The 17,864-nt window shown below is 42.9% G+C and overlaps 1 protein-coding gene across 2 annotated transcripts in view; it reads right to left on the bottom strand.

The window, feature by feature from the left end:
- pomgnt1 (protein O-linked mannose N-acetylglucosaminyltransferase 1 (beta 1,2-)) overlaps positions 1-17,864 on the bottom strand; it is a 141,207-nt gene that overhangs the window by 64,928 nt on the left and 58,415 nt on the right. For both annotated transcript variants that reach the window (XM_084309052.1, XM_084309051.1), the window contains exons 11-14: positions 16,338-16,413; positions 14,744-14,827; positions 13,718-13,759; positions 13,007-13,065 (exon numbers count right to left, since the gene is read on the bottom strand). In XM_084309052.1, the coding sequence (XP_084165178.1) occupies positions 13,007-13,065; positions 13,718-13,759; positions 14,744-14,827; positions 16,338-16,413 (261 nt within the window). The remainder of the gene's footprint in view (positions 1-13,006; positions 13,066-13,717; positions 13,760-14,743; positions 14,828-16,337; positions 16,414-17,864) is intronic.

The following is a 17,864-nucleotide window of genomic DNA, read 5'->3' as shown; positions in this document are numbered from 1 at the left end:
CACGGTCAATCACTCCATTCTGATTGACAAGCTAAAAGCAATTGGTTTTGATAGTCTATCAGTGAGCTGGATGCAATCCTACCTTGAGGGGAGGGAACAGATGGTGGAGGTAAACGGTACCCTATCCCCCCCCCTCACAGTGAGCTGTGGTGTTCCACAAGGAAGCATACTAGGACCGCTACTGTTCCTAATTTATGCAAATGACATGTCGTCAGCTTGTGACTGCAACTTGTTCCTGTTTGCGGACGACTCAGCCCTGCTGGTCTCTGACAAGAACAAGTTACAGGTTGAAAAAACCCTCAGCTCGGAACTAGGCAGAATCTGCATATGGCTCGCTGATAACAAACTATCATTACACATGGGCAAAACGGAGTCCATTCTCTTCGGTTCAAATAACAAACTCAGCAAGACCGACGGCTTCTCAGTTACAGTGGGTGACAATATTGTCACAAGGAAAGATGAAATTACCTACCTGGGTTCCATCCTAGAGGCTAATCTCTCCTGTGACAAAATGGCATCCAATGTAATAAAAAAAGTCAACCAACGAACTCGATTCTTGTACCGGATCTCCTCTCTGGTAAACAAGAACACCCTGAAGACTCTGGCAGGAGCACTCATTCAGGGGTACTACGACTATGCTTGCACCTCATGGTACCAAAGCACCTCAAAGGCGCTAAAAACAAAATTACAAACATCTCAAAACAAACTGGTCAGACTACTGCTTGACCTTACTCCTAGAACCCACCTCACCCCTGCCCACTTTGACAACCTAGGATGGCTTAGAGTAGACGACAGAGTACAACAACTTGCAATGGGCCTGGTCTACAAGATACACTACACGACCAAGGTACCCATGTACATGTCAAAATACTTCCCAAAGGTCAGTGAATACCACGATCACAACACCAGAGGGAGCTCCACAAATCATGTTAAACCCAGATTCGGCTCAAATAAGGGACTAAACACGTTTCGCAATTATGCCACATCAATGTGGAACGCCCTACCCAAAGCTGTAAAGGAATGTGGATCACTACCCACTTTCAAAACCTCTCTCAAGGGACACCTACGGGAGACTGCAATTCAACACTGGCCCCTGTAAATATCCTAACCCAACCCCCTCCAATGTACAGTCATTTACCTAGTATGGTTTTGTCAATAGTTCAATGTACAATTGTGTTTGTTTGTACAGTGTCTCCTCCCCCCCCCCCTCAATGTACAGTGTTACTTGTTTATACAGTGTGCCCCCCGCCCCCCCCCCCCCCCCCCCCAACCACCTCCAATGTAAATTACCCAGTATGGTTGTCAATATCCCAATGTACCCAACCCCCCCCACCCAACCTCCTCCAATGTACAGTTTCTACGTCAAATGTATATACTCCCTTTTCTTGACTCCTTCTGTATCACAAACAGTACTGTATTTGCAAATCTGGTATGTCATAAATGTATAGATGTAGCAGTACTGACTATCTGTATGTCATGTATGTCATATATGTCTATATGAATTGAAAATGGGGGACCCTGATGGAAACAAGACAAACGTCTTTCTCAGGTCTGCATCCCCTTAACAATTGTATGTATTGAGCCGTACTGTATTGTACCCATTCTGCAATCTGTTAAATAAAGTTTTCATTCATTCATTCATTCTGTAGTGTGGTAGTGAAAGGTTAACCTTCTGTAGTGTGGTAGTGAAAGGGTTAACCTTCTGTAGTGTGGTAGTGAAAGGTTAACCTTCTGTAGTGTGGTAGTGAAAGGGTTAACCTTCTGTAGTGTGGTAGTGAAAGGTTAACCTTCTGTAGTGTGGTAGTGAAAGGGTTAACCTTCTGTAGTGTGGTAGTGAAAGGTTAACCTTCTGTAGTGTGGTAGTGAAAGGTTAACCTTCTGTAGTGTGGTAGTGAAAGGGTTAACCTTCTGTAGTGTGGTAGTGAAAGGTTAACCTTCTGTAGTGTGGTAGTGAAAGGGTTAACCTTCTGTAGTGTGGTAGTGAAAGAGTTAACCTTCTGTAGTGTGGTAGTGAAAGGTTAACCTTCTATAGTGTGGTAGTGAAAGGTTAACCTTCTGTAGTGTTGTAGTGAAAGAGTTAACCTTCTGTAGTGTGGTAGTGAAAGGTTAACCTTCTGTAGTGTGGTAGTGAAAGGTTAACCTTCAGTAGTGTGGTAGTGAAAGGGTTAACCTTTCGATTTTTGGGATTTTCTGAACAGCAAGACATTTTCTTCATTTCAGAGCACCTCCCCCTTGCGAATCAAATCGGGTTTGGTCACGTCGAGTCACATATTCCTTTACTGCATACTGAATTCGGCGTCGCAAAAAGTATTCCATGTGATCTGGTGAAGGCATAGCTTCAGGCTAACAGAAAAAGTAGGCCAGAATGAAAAAAGAAATTACATCCGGTCTGAAAACAAGGATTTTCGCACTATAAGCCGCACCTGAATATAAACCGCAGCAGCTAAATTGAATGATGTGTACATATATAAGCAGCACTGGACTATAAGCCGCAGGTGTTTTAATGTTCAATTACCATATGTAATTAGCATTGGGACACAATACTGTTGGACAAATAACAAGAATTAACTCATTTACAAGTTGTATTAAGTTTAGCAAATAAGGGAACAGATAAATAACATTTCAATGCAGTCAAAAAAGCAATATTTCGATTTTTACATTTTCGAGTTTGGTCACGTCGAGTCACATATAAGCCGCACCGTTATATAAGCCGCAGGGTCGAAAAATGGGGGGAAAAGGCGCGGCTTATAGTCAGAAAATTCCGGTACTCCATTCTCGAGACAGCGCCACTACCAGGATCTGGCCGGTAATGCACTTTTCCGAATCCCAAGAGTAGGGTATATCTGTAGTGCCGCTCTGTGACATTGAGTAGGTTATTAATATGCAATAAAAGCAAAAGTTGGCCCTTTAACACTTTGAGTGCGCACGATTTAGCGCACGATTTAGCACTTGAGTGCCAACGTTCTATTCAATGAGAGGGCGAGCACATTTGCGAACGCATAAACTATATCTTAAATTATGGCTATGTGTCTAATACGCCTGTCGCTCATCAATGACTTGCTTGCAGTCAACATTGTCGAAACGGATTGTTTTTTCATCAGTACATTTTCGTTTTATACCATTTTGAAAAACGCTAGTTTTTGGACATTTTCAGAAAAAAGTGATTCTGCAGGAATCGCCCTTTACTGGAATACACAAAAAACGTTGTAATTTTTCGGCCTAATTATGAATAGTTTTCAAATAAACGCTAGATTATCGATAGTATGTGTACTTATGCACGCTAGAGAAGCGGGCTGAAAAATCGATTATCTTATTTCCTGATCAGCACACACACACACATATGGGACACGTTGATATATCTGTGAAAAAAGCTCTGATTACCCCAAGACTAGGCCTGTCGCGATAAGCAATAAATCAATGTATCGCCCGATAATTAAAATGAATGCAATGATTTTGACGGGCGTGATTAATTGCTATTTGCGTGTTTGTTTTAATGAGGCGGAACCAGAGTACAGCACGGGAGCTCCTGTGAGCACCATGCGTATGTTGGGCAGTAGCAACGCTACATAGCTTAACTACATTTCTCAATAGCGTTGCTCCTTTTGAACCAAGTAGCGTTCTTTGTAGTGTAGCTATTTTTAGACCCAAGTAGTTACTCGCTACTGCCCGGAGAAACTGGACTGCTAAATAAAGATTAAAGATCTAGCGTTGATGCTATTCAATGCTATCAACATTAGCTAAATAGCTAACCAACGAAATACAATGTATAACATAGCTACAACACACAATAACGTTAATACAATTACATGCATCATTGTTTACAATGAACGGGTGGGGCTAGTCAAAGGACTGGACACAGGGACAAGATAAACATGAATTAATTTATTATAACAGGTAGTTTCGAGTTGCGCTGTCGTGCCTACGCACCACAGGGCTATTCTATTATATACGGCTTTGACGCTTCCTCCTCATCGTTGATTGCCTGTAGTAGCTGCATCTAACGTTAGTAGCTAACGTTAAAACTAACCTAAAGTTAGTTGTTCACCAACAATCTCAACATTTGTTTTATCATTAGCTCAAAAACACAAAACCGGACGAGACAAGTTGTCCGCTCATAGGTTCTGCTAGGATAATAACAACAATACTTCCGCTTATTTTTGCCCATCCCTAGTTTATCCTGTGCTGAAAAGTCTCCATTCCAATAGAGATAGTATATATTTTGGTGTTTATTTGATTATTGTTTCACTGCCTTTTATTTATTACGTTTCCACAGTTTTTTCCTCATACTTCATTAACATTTTGTACATGGTACCGCAAGGTACATTAATAATACAAGTACATGTTAAAAGGATGACACAAAAAGCCAGACAGAGGGCTTGTTTCCAGTTTCAGTTTGTTTTATAATAAACAATCAAACTGAGAATTTTTTGCCTGCCTATTTGTTTGGTGGAAACTTGATCATGGAGTTGATTAAAAAAAAATAGTGTCTTTGTAGCTAGCTATTTTTGCCATTTTGCTTGTAGTGTAGCTTGCTACATTTCTCTGGGGATAGCTATTGTTGTAGTTGAGCTATATTTAAATCGAGAGTAACTGGTAGTGTAGCTTACTACATTTTCCAAGTAGCTTGCCCATCACATAATCCGCAAGCCACAGTAAACAAACGCGAGCCACAGTTAGGGTGACCAGGTGTCCCGCTTTTGGTTGTACTGCACAGCCATTTGACCTAATGTCCCGCGTCTTGCATATTGAGAGGATGTCCCTCTTTTCGAAGCAAAAAAAAAACATGGATCGAAAAGCCCCTTCCTACAGTAAACCTAGCAACCCACCTCTTGTCCACACACATTGCTCTGCTATTCTACACGGCCATCATTGAGTCCATCCTCACCCACTCCATCATCTCCTGGTTCCCCGCTGCAGCGGCAAAAGATCTCGCCAAGCTGCAGTGGCTGATTCGCTCCGCGGAGAGGGTGATCGGCTGTCCCCTGCCCTCCCTCAGGTCCCTGCATGACTCCAGGGCACTGAAGAGGGCGAGGAAGATCATGGCCGACCCCTCCCACCCCGGTCACAGCCTCTTCACCCTGCTCCCCTCTGGGAGGCGTTATTTCTAAACCTAGCCGCATTTCTGGCAGACGCTCTCTGATTGGCACTGACTGACGCTCTCTGATTGGCCACTGACGCGTTTGCCCAATCGCGTGACGAGCTGTGTCTTTGCCCATTTCCACGTCAAACAGCCTGCAAACTACCTGGACGTTCTATCGCCATGCTCTAAGACAAACTCTAACCTTAACCAACTTCGAAAGAGTGCCTAAGCTTAACCGCCGAAAGAACTAAGCTTAACCAGTGTAGAAACAGGCGTCAGCCAATCAGAGTGTCTTGCCAGAAATGTGGCTAGGTTTAGAAATAACGCCTCTGGGAGAAGGCTGAGGATCCCAAAGGCTGGGAAAGCTCGTCACAGACTGAGCTTCTTCCCCTCAGCCGCCAGGCTGATCAATGCCTCAGGTCCCCCCCCCCCCTCCCCCCTCTGCCCCCAAGTGACACTGGCACAATGACACTGACTGCACTAGTCCTTACTGGAACTCTGCACTTTACATATATATATGTATTTAAATGATTAATCCTCCACTGCACTGTTTTTTGTCCTGTGTCTGTGTTGGTGTTTGTCGTTACTGTGAAAAAAGAAATGAAAAATGCATACACTGTAATGCTGCAACAATTACCAATGTGTTTTTACACAAATGGCTTAATAAAATAATCTGAATCTGCTCGTTTTATCATTGCTCTCACGGAGATAAAACTGGGAACGAGGTTACTCTGCTTGTGACGCTATCTCATATCGCAGATCTGATTGGTTAGGTAGTAATTTAGGATATTTAAAATGTCTTCCAATGTTAAATAAAGGTTTATTGCACTTTGAAACGGTTTCCTTGCATTATTATGCTATTATCATTATATTAGTAAAAAAATTAAAAGGTTCATTGAAAACTTTTGGGAAATACATTTCTCAAAACCGCAATAATATCACTTATCGCAATAATTTCTGGGACAATTAATCGCCCAGCAAAATGTGTTATCGTGACAGGCCTAAGACTGGTAAAATAGATTCCTTACCTCAGATCAGATGTTCTCCAAAAAGATTATTCCAATTCCTGATCGCCATTCCAAATATCGATCGCGTTTATTGATCCAACGCTGGGTGCTTGAAACACATATTCCACGCTGTTCTGAGGGACCACAAAGACTGCAATCGGCTTGGATTACATGCCTGACAAGTAAAATGTGGATTCCGGATTTTCTTTTCCCCATGCGTTTTCATTCAGTCCAATCCAAAGGGTGCATTACCATCCGGGAGACGATAGGGGGCGGTATTTTCCCTGTTCGAGCTCAGAGAGAGTCCCAGTGGTAACGTGAGGCTAGATTGATCGCTAATAAAAAAAATAACGATTAATAACGAGATTTCTCGTCGTTGGCACTCAAAGTGTTAACACTATGATCGCCGTGAACGAGTTTTCACGTCATTCCTAGCCATGCTCATTCTGCCGAAGACGCCGTAACTCGTCTTTGATGTCAATATGTGTCACCTCACAGCGCTTTGTGCCAGATCTCTACATTTTCATTTTTCAGATTATTCCAGATTGCTAAAGTACAGAATCTAAGCTTTCAAATGATGTGTCATATGTTGAAATCTGAGAATTTTTTTAACACGATGTGCTCAATTATAACTTGTAAACCTGGTTGTATTCTAGAATACTTAAAGGGGAACTCCAACATTTTGGGAAATTAGCTTATTTAACATCTTCCCTGGAGTTAGACAAGAAGATACATACCTTTTTTGTCTCTGTGCGTGCATTTTAGCTTTGGGAATAGACGCTCCGTTAGCATAGCTTAGCTTCATCACTGGAAGTGAGGCAGGACAGTAGCCTTACAGTGCCTTACAGTGTATTGCAAGGTCTGACATTGACCAAACTTGATATGCATGACCTTGGTGGGCTCTAGGTCAACTCCTGAAAAGGGGGTCAATGTCAGACTTTGCAATCAAAAGTTAGGGGGCTAATAACTAGGGATGTCCCGATCCGATCACGTGATCGGAATCGGCGTCGATCACGTGCTTTTCAGAGGCTCGGGGATCGGGAAAACATAATAATAAAAATCGGCAGTCAAAAAAAGAAAAATTTTATTCAACAAACATGACCATGTCCACGTCTTAAACTCATACGGAGGCCTTAGTTTTGGTTTTAAATTACATATAATATATCATCATTAATGTATTTATTGTCACACAGAGCAGAAGAATTGTCCACAACAAACACATTCCCCTTTAATTTTCACCGTTGCAACAAACACCCCTTTAATTTAGACGCTACACGCTACACGCGCGGCTCGACCACATCACAACAACAGTACAACACGTTGCTCCCGAAACACGGTTAATATCTACTGACTTGAGCAGCTAGACTTAATGTCAGAGGTTTGGAACTAAGCATTTTAAAATAGAAAGTCAAGCCAGTTGCAATGTTTGCAAGGACAGGATGGAGGCGAAGTTTTCAGACTAACTTTTCAACTGGAGGATAACGTTACGTGACTGAGGATTATCGCGTTTCAGACCAGAATGGACCATTACGTAAGTCGAACACTGAATGTATACTAATGTGCAAACATATATTGAAACTTTTAATATTTCTCATATGAAGCAGAAGCACATTTCTCAGGGTGAATGTAATAACAAACGCCTCCGCGCTCGCGCCCCCGGACTATAGGCAACAGATGGGCTTGTCTCGCTCTGCCAGTTTCTGACAAAAATGCGTCAAAATTGATTACTAATGTGAAAGATCGGATCGGAAACGATCGGATCGATAGATATTTAAAATCACATGCTCGGGATCGGATCGGAAGCAAAAAAAAGGCGATCGGGACATCCCTACTAATAACCCTTGCCATAATTTCAGTGCGCCCCCTAACTTTTGATTGCAAGGTCTGACATTGACCCCCTTTTCAGGAGTTGACCTAGAGCCCACCAAGGTCATGCATATCAAATTTGGTCAATGTCAGACCTTGCAATACACTGTAAGGCACTGTAAGGCTACTGTCCTGCCTCACTTCCAGTGATGAAGCTAAGCTATGCTAACGGAGCGTCTATTCCCAAAGCTAAAATGCACGCACAGAGACAAAAAAGGTATGTATCTTCTTGTCTAACTCCAGGGAAGATGTTAAATAAGCTAATTTCCCAAAATGTTGGAGTTCCCCTTTAAGGGGGTGAAAGCCCTCTCAAAGGAAGGCCACTTTTCACACTTCAAACAGAGTGAGCTGGGGCGTCAACAAAAACCCCTCCAGCAACGCCCATCTCCTGCATAGCATTAACATAATTAAGTGCTGCCATGAGAGTTCTCTCTCCTCAGGACCCCTGTCTCCCCAGGACCCCCTATCTGGACTGTATAGGACTGTGAAGCTATGTACCCCCCCCCCCCATGCTGCTTTGACACCAGAATTTCCCCAAGGGGATTAATAAAGGATCATCTTATCTTAGTAGGTAACATCACAATAAAAAATAAACAATTTTAAGAAGATAAAATAAAAGTCAATTTGTGTGTATTGAGCTGTATTGTACTGTACCCATTCTGCAATCTGTTAATAACATTTTCAACCAACCCCCTCAAGACCCAACACACACACCAGCTAGACACTGATGTGCTGACAGCTAGTTTAAGATGCTCATCACCTCTCTTAGACACTGATGTAGCAGTACTGTCTACCTGTATGTCATGTATGTCAATGTTATGATGAATTGAAAATGGGGGACCCTGATGTAAACAAGACGAAAGTCTCTCTCTGGTCTGCATCCCCTTAACAATTGTGTGTATTGAGCTGTATTGTACTGTACCCATTCTGCAATCTGTTAATAACATTTTCAATCAACCCCCTCAAGACCCAACACACACACAGCGATACAGATACAGTGCTGAGATTATAAACGTGTTGTTATTACACACACACACACACACACACATGGACCCTGCATCCATACACTTTCGTCTTGTTTACAGCTCTCCACCTTGCTATCTGAAACAATAGCTATCAATATAACGTTAGCAACTTTAACTTACATGGCTGTGTGGCTAGCTAGCTAGCTAACGCTAACGTTAATGTAGCATGGGCTCGTCGTAATAACACAATAAACGTGACATGGTTGGACTTGTGGTCGGCAGAAAAACTTGGTGTAGTTTTATCAAAGATGCGGAATTGTAAGGAGTTGGATGCTACTGTAAACAAACATTCTTAAACTTACCCATGCAGACGCATCTCGACCGATCTCATAGTTAATTCCGTTGAATAGCGCGGTGTGTTCACCGGTGAGCCGAGACTGAATCAACTGGATTAACAAAGTTCAATGTACTCGTTGATTAGATCCGATGCATTCATCTCTTTCTGATCCAGAGTGCAGCTGCTGCAACCTGATGATAATCCCATTGAAAGTGTAAACAGAGGCCAGTGCGTCGCTCTAACACTCCCCCAATGTAAATCTCTGCGGGCTGCTGCCTAGGCTTGATTCACATGCAAATACAGTAATTACGCCCCCGTTTCACTGAAATAAAGTCTGTGAACAACCTATTTTTAAACAAAGGAATGATACTATTTTAGATATTCTAACTGTTTGTTTTTATAGTAAACAAGTACTTACACATTCAATTTATAATAATATGAAGAAAAAAAAAAAAAAAAAAAAAACTCTATAACGTCTAGACGAGAAGGGGGCGGGCCGAGTTGTGGTCAGTAGCGCTGCCAGGTGTCACATATTTCTAAAATCTGTCATCGAAATCAAATTTCCTTTCCGGAGCCCTGAGACACACTGCAAAGCTCCACTGAACTCTCTAGCGGTTCAAGAGCGTCATCTGGTGGCCGATCGGCAGATCGCCAACCGGAAATTAACCTTTGAACCGGTAGTGCTCATCCATATGTGGTCTGGGCACTCGCTATCGTTAGAGAGACTCCGTCTTGATACAATGAACATCGATCGGTGCAAATAACTCGAAAAAACAACATGATTTGGACGTATATACTATTATACAACCTGGAAATGGATCGGGCATTTCTACATCCCATAATAGAAAAAATTCTGTTCCACGCTCATCTGCCAGCGGCGCGAGGAAGCCACGGTAAGATTCAGATTATATTCTAACGTATTCGATATAAACTGCTATGATGAACATATGACCCACTCTGGATGAATCATCTAACGCTGCCCACGGAATTATAAACGATCCCCCGCCCATCCGGTCAACATCAGATGATATGTAGTAACTCCTAGAAGCACATCCAGTTGACATTTTTTATCTCGCACAGATTCCTACCAAACTGTATTTGATCATCAATATAATGCATTTGGGGCTATAAATCACGTTCTGAAGAAAGCTGCAGAAAACGATAAAAACATACTTATACTTTAGACCATATTTTAGTATGAATATGTGAATGAAAAAGTTTAACGTTGCTACACCCTGAACAATACATATAGGACATTGAATGGGCCCTAATAATGGCAATTTAGCAATAGAATTTAAAAAGTTATAGCCCTGCAAAGAAGGGGAACTTCTCCATAGACAAATAGAGCTGGCGAGGGATGGTAAATTATGAATTTAACCCATGGCGATTAAAGTGTTAAGCATGGCGCCCAAACACGTATATATACGTGGTTGGCCATGAATGTGTTAAATGCAGTTTTTTATAAAAAAAAATTATTCTTGATTCAAAGCTATTTTCTCATGAATGAACAAAACATTCAATGCGAATGGTTGATTTTAATTTGAATGACTTTTTAATCACCTTGTTAAAAATGGGCTGTTTAAGGATTTTCAGGCCTTCACTTCTTTTTGGTAAAACATCAAGCACTTTAAGCACTTCAAGGACCTTGTGCAAACCCCGACTACTGCTCCACCTGGGTTTGCTTATTGGGTTCAGATACAAGGTTGTACCAGCAGCACCTGGGTTTGTTTATTGGGTTCAGATACAAGGTTGTACCAGCAGCACCTGGGTTTGTTTATTGGGTTCAGATACAAGGTTGTACCAGCAGCACCTGGGTTTGCTTATTGGGTTCAGATACAAGGTTGTACCAGCAGCACCTGGGTTTGTTTATTGGGTTCAGATACAAGGTTGTACCAGCAGCACCTGGGTTTGTTTATTGGGTTCAGATACAAGGTTGTACCAGCAGCACCTGGGTTTGTTTATTGGGTTCAGATACAAGGTTGTACCAGCAGCACCTGGGTTTGTTTATTGGGTTCAGATACAAGGTTGTACCAGCAGCACCTGGGTTTGTTTATTGGGTTCAGATACAAGGTTGTACCAGCAGCACCTGGGTTTGTTTATTGGGTTCAGATACAAGGTTGTACCAGCAGCACCTGGGTTTGTTTATTGGGTTCAGATACAAGGTTGTACCAGCAGCACCTGGGTTTGTTTATTGGGTTCAGATACAAGGTTGTACCAGCAGCACCTGGGTTTGCTTATTGGGTTCAGATACAAGGTTGTACCAGCAGCACCTGGGTTTGTTTATTGGGTTCAGATACAAGGTTGTACCAGCAGCACCTGGGTTTGTTTATTGGGTTCAGATACAAGGTTGTACCAGCAGCACCTGGGTTTGTTTATTGGGTTCAGATACAAGGTTGTACCAGCAGCACCTGGGTTTGTGGGTAAGGGGTCGGCGTGAGTAATCGAGTACTCGCCGTTACGATTTAACTGTTGTCTGCAACTAACGATTATTTTGTTATGCATTAATCTGTCGATTATTTTATCAATTAGATGATTAATCTAAACAATTCATTTACCAGAAAAAACTACAACAATTGATTCTTTGATTTGGAATTGAATATTTCTAAATGTTTTAGTAGTATCCTCAGGTCATTATGGGTAGTTGCCTCTTTGACACCACCTACTGAATACCCAGAGGTTAAATAAATATTGAATTAATTCATTCATGCATTGTTATTGTTGCTGCCATGCTCTTTAAGATGTGTTCTAAAAATAGATTTCCCTAAACAAGTACTCGAGCACTTATGCAAGTAATTCATGCAAGTACTCAATCTGGGAAAACATTACTCATGCCCATCTGTAGTGTGGGTCTGTGTGTTTGTGTGTATAGCTCTCCAGAACCCTACAACTAGTCTCCTAGCTGGCTGCTGTAAATAGTAATGCGTTCTTTCTCAGCTTGCCTGGTTGCGTGAATACTTTCCCTAAGCGGGTTGTACTTCCGCATTTGGTTTGCGCGATCTGATTGGCCACTGACGTTTCTGGTCATGTGACATGTGCGCCAATCGTGTGACGCCTAGTTCTGCCACCGGTTAAGCTTAGGCACTCTTTCAAAGTTGGTTAAGGTTAGAGTTTGTCTTAGAGCAGGGCGATAGAACACCAGCCCTGATTCCAAACTCTAACCTTAACCAACTTCGAAAGAGTCGCCTAAGCTTAACCAGTGATAAACTAGGCGTTAGGTAGTTTGCAGGCTGTTAGACCCGGAAATAGGCGCAGAACTGGGCGTCACACGATTGCCGCACATGTCACATGACCAGAAACGTCAGTGGCCAATCAGATGGCGCAAACCGAACGCGGAAGTACAACCCGCTTAGGGAAAGTATTCACGCTGCCTGGTTAAATAAGAATGTGTTATTCTCAGCTTGGCTGGTTAAATAAGAATGTGTTATTCTCAGCTTGGCTGGTTAAATAAGAATGTGTTCTTCTCAGCTTGGCTGGTTAAATAAGAATGTGTTATTCTCAGCTTGCCTGGTTAAATAAGAATGTGTTATTCTCAGCTTGCCTGGTTAAATAAGAATGTGTTATTCTCAGCTTGTCTGGTTAAATAAGAATGTGTTATTCTCAGCTTGCCTGGTTAAATAAGAATGTGTTGTTAGTCAATGGCTGGTTAAATAAGAATGTGTTCTAAATAAATGTGCCTGGTTATACAAATGTAGTACATAGTAGTACTTGTGGTATTATGATCATTATTCAACAGGTAGCAGCAGCAGCCTACCTGAAGAAATCAATGGAGATATCCAGGTCTTCTTCCAGGACGATAGCAAAGTTGGCATCCTGATGAGAGAAAGATACTAAATAAATAAAACCCACATTCTGGATTCTGGGCTCTTCACGGTTTATTTTATATATTTATATATATATTATATTCAGCACTGCCTGCGGCTTGGGCCAGTCATCATACTATCTCAATTGGCAGAGGTAGCGGGTGGAAAGACGATGGGTGGGGATTGGACGTTGTGGACAGCGACTCCTACAGGTCGGTTGGGTGCCTGTTCAGCAGAGACAGGAAGTATCGGGGGCAGCGTGAGCCTCCCACGCGTTACTCCTCGACACTGAGAGTCTGCGCCGTCTGGTGAAAAGATGCGACAGGCTGCCTCCTCGTGTACCGGAGGGGACACGTGATGCAAGACTTCTATCCTCACTACAGCCGACCAGTGGGAGGCATAGTCTAGCAACGTTCAAGACAGGGGAGGGGAGAATTGAAGGGGTGAATTGGCGATACGAAATTGGGATGGGAGAAAGAAATTTAAAATAAGGAGAAAAAGTGGATAAAAAAATTTATATTTTTTTATTATTATTAAGTTTCACAAGCTCCGTCCTGAACGGCTTCCAGACCGGACTTCTCATGCTTTATTAAAGTAGTTAAGACTAACTTCTCTTTCTGTGCTAAATGAGTGTGGTGATGAAGGGGAGGTAAAGTACTCACTGGGTGTAGGTTGAAGGTGGCCGTCAGACTGGCCTTGTAGTGCTGAGAGAAAACAGACAAGGTGGTGAAACACATACCGCAGTGAATAAACAGCACGCAGTTACACCAGCGCCCAGTAGGTGGCATGATGCAGTTACTAGAGCGCCCAGTAAAGAGCGCCCAGTAGGTGGCATGATGCAGTTACTAGAGCGCCCAGTAGGTGGCATGATGCAGTTACTAGAGCGCCCAGTAGGTGGCATGATGCAGTTACTAGAGCGCCCAGTAGGTGGCATGATGCAGTTACTAGAGTGCCCAGTAGGTGGCATGATGCAGTTCCTCCAGCGCCCAGTAGGTGGCATGATGCAGTTACTAGAGCGCCCAGTAGGTGGCATGATGCAGTTACTAGAGCACCCAGTAGGTGGCATGATGCAGTTACTAGAGCGCCCAGTAGGTGGCATGATGCAGTTACTAGAGCACCCAGTAGGTGGCATGATGCAGTTACTAGAGCGCCCAGTAGGTGGCATGATGCAGTTACTAGAGCGCCCAGTAGGTGGCATGATGCAGTTACTAGAGCGCCCAGTAGGTGGCATGATGCAGTTACTAGAGCGCCCAGTAGGTGGCATGATGCAGTTACTAGAGCGCCCAGTAGGTGGCATGATGCAGTTACTAGAGCGCCCAGTAGGTGGCATGATGCAGTTACTAGAGCACCCAGTAGGTGGCATGATGCAGTTACTAGAGCACCCAGTAGGTGGCGAGGATTAACGATGCTGCTATTTAATTGAATATCCAGAGATTATATAGACAAGATAAATCCAAATCAACTGATCTTTTGTTTGAATACAATTTAAAACACTGCACACTCTTCATTATGTGACAAATGGAATTAATAAAGTAGAATGTATCTTCATTTGAGAGAAAAAACATTTCACTCAAGGTCTTTTAGTCTCATTGAGAGAGAGAGCAGTATTTTCTCTTTCATACTGAGCAAAAATAGGCAATTTCTACTCATTTTAATTTCTATAAAATGACAAAAGAAGATTGCGTCACCTGCGACACCCTGGCGTTCTTGATGCTGATGGGCGTGTGCTGCACTCCCTTCAGACCAAACAGCTCCACCACATCCATGGGCTCCTACACACACACACACACACACACACACACACACACACACACACACACACACACACACACACACACACACACACACACACACACACACACACACACACACACACACACACACACACACACACACACACACACACACACACACACACACACACACACACACACACACACACACACACACACACACACACACACACACACACACACACACACACACACACGAGGTTAGTACGCATGTGTGTATAGACTGATACAGAAACGATAAAGACGGATAATATCCTTCAATTCAATTAAATGTAGTTTATTGTCATTATACACAACAGAGCAATGTGCAACGAAATGTACAGTTTAGGCCTGTCCCCGACTAAGGATTTATTGGCGAAATTTGTCAACTACCCCCCGAATGCAAAAAGAAAAGAAAAGTGTAATTTTTTATTTTATCATTCCATTTGGGCTGTGGGGGGTGCTTAATGTCTGAAGGAGTCGATTGAAGGCTTCTTGTCCTCTGCAAAAGCATGCAATTGGTCCACTGATGGATACATCTTGATATTAGTCTAGTCTAGTGTGTTCATTAGATGGTGAAATCCTCTTTCAGTGCCTCTGTGCCCGTTTCTTTAGGCAGTTAGCCTGGCTGGTATGCGCGCCATTACCGTTAGCCACGCCTCTAGGCCTCTTTGCTTTTGGAAAGAATGATAAAAAATAAGATATATATATATAATACAGAAATATTGTGTCTATTACTAGGCTTGCTTAACAGTGTAGTGGGGACTGGAGTGAACGGGACAGATGATATCCTGGGTGTTTTAACAGTGTAGTAGCAGCTGGAGTGAACAGGACGCATAAAGATTTTCCCTAACGCACTTTCAGTTCCGCGTTCGGGTTCCGCGATCTGATTGGCCACTGACGTTTCTCTCAGCGCCAATCGCGTTACGCCTAGTTCTATCACTGGTTAAGCTTGGCGACTCTTTCAAAGTTGGTTAAGGTTAGAGTTTGTCTTAGAGCAGGGCAATAGACCACCAGCCCTGATTCCAAACTCTAACCTTAACCAATTTCGAAAGAGTCGCCAAGCTTAACCAGTGATAGAACTAGGCGTTAACTAGCTAGCAGGCTGTTAGAGGCAGAACTAGGCGTAACGCGATTGGCGCTGAGAGAAACATCAGTGGCCAATCAGATCGCGGAACCCGAACGCGGAACTGAAAGTGCGTTAGGGAAAATCTTTACGCTGATATCCTGGGTGTTTTAACAGTGTAGTAGCAGCTGGAGTGAACAGGACAGATGATATCCTGGGTGTTTTAACAGTGTAGTAGCAGCTGGAGTGAACAGGACAGATGATATCCTGGGTGTTTTAACAGTGTAGTAGCAGCTGGAGTGAACAGGACAGATGATATCCTGGGTGTTTTAACAGTGTAGTAGCAGCTGATATCCTGGGTGTTTTAACAGTGTAGTAGCAGCTGGAGTGACAGATGAGACGGAGCTGAAGGAGGAGCAGAGAGAGAGAGAAGGGACTCAGTACCTCATAGTATCCATCGATGAAGACTGTGATCATCTGAGGGTTGACGCCGTGGGCAGAGAGGAGAGAGCGCAGCATCCTGGATACAGACGACAGCCGTTAGCCAGGTGGACAGACATACATAAAAAAAAAAAAAATTTCTTCGTTTTTTTTTTTATTCCGAAATGTTGCCACACTTCAGATGGCATCTTCCTGATCGCTACTGGCAGCGCGCTCAGCACGACTCGCTGTCGTGGGCCAACTACAGCATCGCAAAAACTACAGTGAGTGCACGTGACACACACACACAAACTAACGTAAAATAATATTTTTTTTTATTTTTTAAGAAAAAAGTATTCAAATGTATTAAATTATTTTATGCAAAAAAAAAAAAACGATAAGTGACGCCACTTATCGATTTCACGCAGTTATCGTTAAGTGGTCTCAGCCTTAATTCCCACTCTTTTTGAGAAATACATTTCTTGGCAATCCAGGACAGCCAAGAAATGGACCAGGACGGTCATATAATTCACCGGTAAGGCCCTAGTATCCACACATTTAAATGAAATCGCTCACTCAGCTCGGAGAGAATACCGGAATTCCTCGTAAATTACGTACGTGCCGTGAAACTCATCATGTACTTCTTGGCTACGCAAAATGTACATTTAATCTTACTCTTTTTATTATTGTCTATTTAAAACTGATTCAAACCATAAACAAGGTGGCCCGTTGGGATATTTTGATCCTAATGTGAAAAACTGTGATTTTATATGTCTGCACTTTGTGTTTATGCCTGTCTTTGTTCTGTTGTGAAGCACTTTGAGCTGCAGTTTCTGTATGAAAGGTGCTGTACAAATAAAGTTTATTATTATTATTATTATTTTGTAGTCCTTTAAAAACAAGAGGAGAGGGGCGCTCTAGTAGCACACCATGTATCGCGCTGCATCGCGAAGCGGCCGTCCCGGGTTCACCTCCCGCTCCCGGTGACTCCCATTTGTTGCATGTCTTCCCCGCCTCTTCTCCCGTTCATCCTCTCCTCATCTGTCGGTCATGTCTGACCATGAAACGCTAAAAAATAAATCTTAAAAACAGAGAATAAGCATGAGCTTGTCAAATGCCATGATGGTCCAAAACAAAGGGATCCCACAGGCGGCGCTGCTATATTCCTACCAATAGTTTCAAACAAAAAACCACATAGGCCATCTGAGTGAGGGGCTAAATTACAATTAAACATTTCCAGGACAACAGATTTTTTTCCAGGATATTTGGACATTTTAGTAGATTTTCCGGGTTTTACATGACAGGAAATCTACTCTCTTGAGTTTACTGGTTCTCCAGGACGAGGGGGAACCCTGTAGGAGTGTTCTCCAGGACGAGGGGGAACCCTGTAGGAGTGTTCTCCAGGACGAGGGGGAACCCTGTAGGAGTGTTCTCCAGGACGAGGGGGAACCCTGTCGTAGTGTTCTCCAGGACGAGGGGGAACGCTGTCGTAGTGTTCTCCAGGACGAGGGGGAACCCTGTAGGAGTGTTCTCCAGGACGAGGGGGAACCC

This window comes from Notolepis coatsorum (genome assembly GCF_963971535.1).
Source record: "Notolepis coatsorum genome assembly, chromosome: 2".
Taxonomy (NCBI): Eukaryota; Metazoa; Chordata; class Actinopteri; order Aulopiformes; family Paralepididae; genus Notolepis; species Notolepis coatsorum.
Note: the sequence above shows the minus strand (reverse complement) of the source record. Positions and strands in the feature narration are given on the sequence as shown.